Source organism: Vombatus ursinus, unplaced genomic scaffold (genome assembly GCF_900497805.2).
Source record: "Vombatus ursinus unplaced genomic scaffold, bare-nosed wombat genome assembly UNPS02014858.1, whole genome shotgun sequence".
NCBI classification, from domain to species: domain Eukaryota; kingdom Metazoa; phylum Chordata; class Mammalia; order Diprotodontia; family Vombatidae; genus Vombatus; species Vombatus ursinus.
In genome coordinates this window covers 1,238,759-1,246,944 of record NW_020954636.1, presented here as the reverse complement: position 1 = coordinate 1,246,944, position 8,186 = coordinate 1,238,759, and the positions used below count along the sequence as shown (strand labels likewise).

The 8,186-nt window shown below is 39.9% G+C and overlaps 1 protein-coding gene and 1 pseudogene across 1 annotated transcript; one reads left to right on the top strand and one right to left on the bottom strand.

Moving 5' to 3' along the window:
• Positions 1–287, top strand: part of LOC114027303 — a 5,735-nt pseudogene extending 5,448 nt beyond the window's left edge.
• A 2,801-nt stretch (positions 288–3,088) lies between these two features.
• On the bottom strand, positions 3,089–4,036 carry LOC114027302 (taste receptor type 2 member 41-like). The gene has a single exon (XM_027841289.1). It carries the CDS (start codon positions 4,034–4,036, stop codon positions 3,089–3,091), a length of 948 nt encoding a protein of 315 aa, XP_027697090.1.
• Positions 4,037–8,186: the final 4,150 nt, after the last annotated feature.

Sequence of the window (8,186 nt, the reverse complement as noted above, 5' to 3'; positions counted from 1 at the left end):
CTCTCTCTCTCTCTCTCTCTCTCTCTCTCTCTCTCTCTCTCTCTCTCACACACACACACACACACACACACACACACACACACACACCTCAATAAACTTTAGTGGCTATCACCCCCAGGATCAAATATAATCCTCTGTTTGGCATTCAAAGCCTTTTATAACCTGTTCCTGCAGTCCCTCAGTTGGCTGCAAACTACACCTGTCCTCTCAGTCCTGGAACTGAAACTAGGGACTCTGCTCTCCTGCTAGTGCTCACAGCCTGCACAGTCGCTGTTTCTCAGCTGTGACATTCACCTGACTTCTGCTAGCTCCTTCTCCCCAGAGCCTCAGCCCAAGAGTGTCCAGTCAGCAGAACTGTGCTTGGCATTCCATGATAAAGGAAGGTCCTTCATCCCTCTCCTATGCAGTCATCAGACCCCCACACAGTCTGTGATAAGAGTTTCTAATGCTGAGTCTGCCTCTCAACCCCAGCCAACCCGAGGGTTTATTGCTTGTTGATTCTGCAGAGTTGACCTGGAGGTGTTGACACTTAGCTCAGGCCCACCTTCTGCCCTGGAGGTCTGGTCTTTCCTTTAATCTTCTCTGTTATCTCAGGAGAACTGCTTTACCCTTATTTTGTTCATTTCTACTGCTCTACATTCCCTCTAAGGCAATATTCTGTCTTTTTCTATAGAGGAAATTTAGAGAGATAAAAGTTTCTGACCTATTCTGCTATCTTCCCAGATCACTCTCCCATAATTCCTTATAAGAAAATGAACTGCCTTTGCATCAGCCTATCAAAAAAGATATCAGTCATTACTAGAATTTTTTTAAAAAATGACTTTCAATAAAAAAATTTTCCTAAAATTTCCAAAAAGTTAAGTTGGATTTGCAACCTATTTAATATTTTTTTTTTGTCTCTGGCTAATGAATTGATAATGGATGAAAAAGAAAATTGTATTGACATGACAATGGGTTTTAGACTACAGATATTCAGAACTGATTGTCATAAACTTTTGGCTAAAATTAAAAATAAATTTTCATCACTTTGCAACAGAGCGTATAAAATTATCTTACAATTTTCTACCACATATTTGTGTGAGCAAACATTTTCACTTTATTCTTGTTACAATTCAAAATACAGAAATAAATGCAAAACCAGACTTAAAATTGTGTTTGTCTGCTATTGAGCCAAATATTACAAATCTTTGTTCAAATAAAGAAAATCCAAATCAAGTTTATATATGATTATTACATTACATTGAATAATTTCAAAGTTGTCACTTCATTTGAAATGTTTTTATTCAACAAAAATACAAAGAAATTCAATCCAAGTCTGGCAGATCATAGTTGGCATATGAAGTCTTACTGAATTACTTCTTTTAATTTTTAGAGAATATACAACATAAAATATTTTAACTGTTTTATAATCACAGTTTAATAATTTTACATTTAGTGGTCAATTGTATATTTTTAAATTATGTAATCTAAATTTTAATTTTTAGTTTTGAGGACAAAAGTTATCATTTTAGATATTATAAGTAGTAATAATATTAAATTACCTTGGAGATTCATAATACATTTGTTGTTGTTGTAGTTGAAAGAAGGTCAAAAAACAAAGAAGTTGGAACCACTGGTCCCTTGATTTGGACTCAAAGACCTGAATTCAAGTTACCTGTGTGACTTTGGAGTGATTTCATTTCTCTAGGTTTCATTGTCCTCCCACGTAAATGGCTTCTAAGTTTCCTTCAGCTCTAAATCAAAGAAGATTCTATAGACTTCCTCCCTCTGAGTAAAAAACTGTTCCATGAAATTTACTTACAATGGCCTCTTCTAATATCTTACATTGCCTTTAGCAACCCGAGCTTCTTATAGCCTGCCTACTATAATAAAATGCTCTAACCAAGATTTCCTCACATTGATTTTTCAAAGGCTTTAAAATAACATTTAAACAGAAACTTTAGGTTTTCCTTTTTAATAATAGAAAAATACAGTGGTTTCATCACATGGATAATGTGATAGATAAAGCATCTGCAACAGTCTTAAACATTTGGTTTTTGGAATGACAACCCAGAGGTGACCTTTCCTGAGGGTCTTTGAAGAAAGTCACTGTGGTTATTTCAAAAAGAAAAAAAAATGTTCTTTGAAAGCTTCATGATTTTTTCTTTTCTTAGAAGAATAGGACAGTGACAAAGGTGAAAGATGACAAGAGTGTTATCTAGATCAATGTCACGAATTCCATGAAGCCATTGTTGAATCAGGAAGAAGCTTTATTAATGACCTGAGATGGCCAGGTGTCCCACATATATGAAAGCATGTGTATCGACAAATGCACACCTTTTTATTCCCTATTCCCCATTTGAATTTCCTTCCCGTTTCCCCATTCGCTGGGTACTATAGAGGTTACAGACTATCTGAAGCATCTGATTTCCCCATGTGAGTCTCCACCCCTAATTACATCTCCCACTCCCCACAATTCAGGGACCCTGATCCTTTCCTGGGAACACCCCTTTTGATGTTAATCAATACCTAACCTCAGAACTGGTTTTCCAGCTGTTATTCTATTCACCACCAAGAGTGTTTTCTTATTCTAATATAACTCCCTTTGTTTAACTTCCACCTAGCCCTCAGACTGTATTCCTTTCCACTAGACTTTTGTGGAAATAATAATTTAAAAAAAAACTGTTTCTCACATTCCTTTCCAGTTTTAAACTGACTCCAATCTCTGATTGAGTGATAGGCAGAAGCAACATCCATATATTCCACAAAAAGGATAACCAGAGTATTCCAATGTCCAAATGTCAGGAGAAAAGAAGGCCTCCAGTGTGCAGGCTGCAGACTCTTTATGGTGAACTCAAGGGAGGACAAGAAGGAAACAGGATGGGCAGGTATAGATAGGCATCAATAAGGCCTCACTGGAAGTCAGACACTCCTAAATCCATGAGATCACAGATTCATTTGAATATCTGAGTACAGGAATAATGAATGAGGAAAATGTTTAATTTCTATCCAGACTTCAATAGGATGAAAACTTTGAGGTCAAAGGATATGCTGTGCCCTACTTCTCAGTAGAGTCTTTCCTTTGGTACAGGAGAGAGAGGTGCATGTCTTAGATAGGAGATGACATCCTCTTGTCATTCCAGAAGGTTTTAGGCAGAAGAAGAAGCTTCCTGAGTGCCCCTCCTAGGTGGGAGTTGCCAAGGATCAGGACGAAGGGATGAACCGATGTGGACAGGTAAATCAAAATTTGCCATGGCCAGTACCAGGGACCCTCAAGTCCAGACAAGAGAGTAACATCAATGATCAAAGAAAGAAAAGAAACGGCATAAAGGACTAGGAAGGAGACCAGAGACTTCAGAGCCCTGGTGTGAACCTCAGTACTAAAATCCTGAGTACTGTGGGCACCATGTTGCATTTTAGAGGAGTGTCTCTGCAAAGAGGTAATCAGAAGAACTATTGAGACTAGAAAGATAGAACAGGGGATAGACAAAGTAATGAGTTTCAAAGGGAAAAAATAGTGGATTTCTAGATTCTTAGTGAAACTATGATAGGTTATGTTCCCAGAGAATGTCCCCTGGAAGAATGCCTGGTACAAAGCATTGTTCCCCACAAAATACAGCATGGTGACAATGAAAGAGATTAGCAGAGAGACTAGTAGGAACCAGGGTACCAGTTCCTTGACTCTCCACTTCAGCCAAAGGAAAATGGGGTGAGTGAAGTTTGCAATCTTCACACAGAAGAGGACGCTAAGCCAAGCAGAAAACCAGAATGTGGTCGAATTCAGAAAATCCCAATAAATTCTAAAGTACTGGCGGGCAGGCTCCTTGGAATATTGTAGGTGATGAAGAAAATAGTAAAAGTCGTGTATCATTCCAACCCACAGCATGCAGAAGCGGGAGGCACCCAAACTGATCAAGATCATGTCACAGGGAGACAGCCGGTGGCATCGAACCCATTCCCTTCCCAGTACCACAACAATGAAGCCATTAGCCATGATGCCCAGGGAGCACAACAGGACATAGAGAAACATGGCAAAGATCGTGAACGGTCCCAACATTTCAGTCACTCCTACAATGACAGCTCTTGCTTAGGTCTCTACTGGCCTCTGACACATGGAGCTCCCACTTTGCTTGATGAGATGTACAAGGAGAATGCTCCAGCCTTTCTCTCCAAGCCACAGTATAATTTGAGAACCCTGTGAGGTTGGGGAGGAAGGGTCTATGCAGCTCTGTGTGGATGCAAATCACCAGTTTTATTTACCTTTGCTCTTTTCAACTGCAAGTGATTTGCATTCCCTGCCTGATCAGTGCAAATGATTTCTCTCAGCTCCTATCAAGGAAATAGTATTGTATCTATTGTATAGGATCTATTGTATCATAGATCAAGAGCTGGAAGGGTCTTCAGAGGCCACTTAGTCCCATCCTCAAATTTTGTATGTGATACCCTGTCATTATAGGTAAGAGTAAGAGAAAGAAGAATTACGTTTTTGTGACTATATGTACAAAATATTCTTTTTCAAAGATGACCACTCCTCCAGTAGTGGCCTTTACCTAGTGGTGAACAAACAGGGAAGAGAACATAAATGGTAAACCTGTTAATAATCTCAGTTTTGAAAATGAACTAGAAATCCAAGTTGACCCAGAAAGAAGAGGCATGCCTACAGGAAAAAGAATTGGAAGGGGATAAGAGAAGGGGGGAAGTGATAGAAGGGAGGGCAGATTAGGGGAAGAGTTATTCAGAATGCATGCAGTCTTGGGGTGGGGGAAGAGGTGAGAAAGGGAGAGAATTTGGAACTTAAAATCTTGTGGCCGTGAATGTTGAAAACTAAAAGTAAAATAATTAATAAGAAAAAAACCTACATAATTACCATCAAAAAAAGAAGAGGCATGGAAAGGGGGTGACCTGGAAAGGAGGGCAAGCTTCTAACAGGAAGACAATCAGAGACTGCCAGAGACCTTTACACAGAATGACATGGAGAAGCCAGGCATCCCTTCAGTCGGGCCCTGAAGGATTGAAGCCAAGAACAGAACCAGCCATAACAACCAGCTAGTAAATTTACTTCAGCAAAATGAGAATAGAGATAAATGTGTGAAAAGTACTTGAAATATTATAGGTGTCAGAGCCACCAAACTTCCAGGGGGATGAAGGAAGTAATAATATATTAATTAAAGATGGCCTGAAGCCCAGAAGAGGAATGGCCAGAGAACAATTTGTATGAAAAAGGCAAGGTGGGTGCAGTGTTAGTGGATGCAAACTCAACATGAGTCAGTAGATGATGTGGCGGTCAAAAGAGCTAGTGTGAACTTAAGGTGCATCAAGAGAAATATGGTGTCCAGAACCAGGGAGATTTCAAGTTCCATTATTCTCTGCCCTAGTCAGAGCATGTTTAAGTATCATATTCAGTTTCAGATGCAACATCTTAGGAAGAATGCTGAAAAGAGAAGGGCCATCAGGATGGTTAAGAGACAGGAAACCATTCACTTTGGGAACTGGCTCAAGAAACTGGGTTTCTTTAACCTGGAAAAAAGAAAACAGATGAATAGCAATTCTTAAATATTTGAAGAGGAATTTAGTTTGTTTTGTTTCGTTTTTTTAGTTGTATGGAAAGGGCAGAATTATGAGCAATGCTCAGAAACTGAAAAGCGACAGATTTTGGTTTGATGTAAAGAAAACTTTCCTAAAAACTAAAGGTACCTCAAAATGAATGGACTACCTTAGGAGGTCATGCCTTCTAAATAATGGAAGGTCTTAAAATGCAGGCTGGAGATCACTTGTCAGGTATATTTTAGTGGGGTCATGGGCAGCCACTGAGATATCTTCAAACTCCAAACATCTCTGATTTTATGAACCTTGGGGACCAGAATGGAAAACACCTTCTCAAGCTTGGGCGCTCACACTTGGAACTAAGGGCTAGGAAATGAGGTACAGAAAAGTTAAGAAACCTTAAAGCCTGTCTAGCATAATGATTAGCTAGGCATTGCTTTGCTTCTCTGAGGAAACAGGAGCTGATGACCTGTGTCAATGTCTGTCCTTAAGAGGCAGCTTGTAGCACAACGGAGTGCTGGGTTTGCAGTCAGGTAGATCTGAATTCAAATCTAGCTTTAGACGTTTGCTAGCTGTGTGACACTGAGCAAGTCATTTAACCTCTGTTTGCCTCAGTTTCCTTAATTGTAAAAATTGGGATTCAAATATCACCTGCTTTGCAGAGTTGTTGTGAGGATGAAATGAGATTATATTTGTAAAAGTGATCAGCATAGTGCCTGGCATAGAGTAGGTGCTGTACAAATGCTCCTTTCCTCTTTTCCTCCCCTTTACCTAATGTCATGGTTTGCCCAGGGTTTAGCTCTGGAGAAACCCTGACTTCTCAATAGGAGAAGCAGGTTACCCATTTCTCAGTTTCATTTGGTTCATCACATCCGCAAGTCTATTCTTGGCTCTACTCCAGGATTTCCCAAAAGGGGGGAGATAAAAGATATGTCCAATGCATCATGTGAACTAAATAAAAGAGAGAGCATCTTATTCCCAGAAGCAAGGATAAAGAGAATCACTGTGTTCATTGACAGAATATTTTAAGCAGGACTCAGAAATTCCATTTTTAAGTACATTACAATATATGGGAGTCAGGTAGCAAGCTTCATCAAGACAAAATGCAGTCTGACAATTCTGCTAATTAGATTTTCACATTTTACTTCCACTGAGCAAAGCTGAATCAAATGCAAAGTGTGATCCAAGAATGTTCTTCTTTTCTGGTGGCCTCTCTCTCTGATGCTGGTTCTTCCCTTGGCATTGGATCACTCCAGCTATTGTTATTATGACCACAATCAACCACCCAAGTGGACATTGAACTCACAGCCTCACTGGTCTCTCAGGACTTCAGGACTTTTTGAAACTCACTAGGTTGCATGGACTTTTCCTGAACTTATCAAGGTCACTGCTAAGTCACTTGGTTGGGAAAAGGAAGAACAAGAAAACTGAGGCAGCCCCATCCCTAGTACAAATTTGCTACCTAGGACATGCGGGAATGAATGTATAGGGCCAAGAGGGAAATAAGGCTTCCAACATTCCACCAATCCCAACACTACTCTCTTGGACACAGCTCCAAAAACTCCTCCCTTCAAACTTGGAAAGAAATAGTAACACTGAGGGGGCAAGGTCATCCCTTTAGGATATCCACAAAGTTCTAGTCCCTCAACCACCTAGGGAACTCAAACCAGTGAAGAATTATACATAGCCAGAAGCAGGTAGGGGATGCTCAAGTTTCCATAAGGTCTCCAGGAAAAAAAAGGAAGAACACCCACTACTCATGAATGGAACTTATCTAGAAAACAAAGAGGATGGCCCAACTGACTCCAGAAACTAAGCTTGGACAAAGGAGTTCATTCAGGATACAGAGTGTTGGGAGGGGGACAGGGAGATAAAGAAGACAGCTAAGTAATAATGGAAGCCTATCTTTCTCTAATTTTATATGCAAAACTAACACTAAATTATAAAGACTATGTAATCTGTAACATTTCCACATTTCTAGTACAATGAGAAGATTGGTTGATGAGGTTCCAGTTCACAAGTCCTTAAAGCACATGCAATATACTCTGCCTCTTGACAGTACATATGGAAGCTTTGGTGAGATTGCTTCTGGAAATGGGTGATGGAGGGGCCCCTAACCTTACCCATAAACACTCCAGGGCCTGCATGGGCTTGTTGAATGCTGACAAAAAAAAGCCTTTTGATTGGCTATCAAACCAGAACTATGTGTGCATACAAAAGGCTCTAATGGACAAAATTTCTTTCTCTTCTCCGGCTATTTTCACGTAAAGAAAAGAAATACATGGGTTGCCGGGGGTGGGAAGAAAGGTAGCCCTGGCCATTGATACTAGCTGCCTTGTCTCTCCACCTGGTCACCATGTGGCTATGAATACATCATGCCTCTGTTTCTTTTGTCTCTTTGTATTTTTTCTTGCCTGATCTTAAGTGAATTGACCTTGTGAACTTCAAAAGCTGTACACTTATTATACCTTTTTCTTTGAATCTGGATGTCCTGAAAGGATGATAGAGACATTTTTCTTGTTTTCACTAGAGGTCTCAGTGGTTCCAGATCTTTAGAAATTGCCCTTGGGCCATTCTGTGAAGAAAAGATTCTTTCAATCTTGGCCCCAAAGGAAGCCCCAAAGAGTCATCAGTTACAGACATCTGGAACTCACTGGCAGAAG

Coding starts and splice junctions, on each gene's coding strand:
- LOC114027302 (XM_027841289.1), bottom strand. CDS start 4,036: ATGTTGGGACCGTTCACGATCTTTGCCATGTTTCTCTATGTCCTGTTG.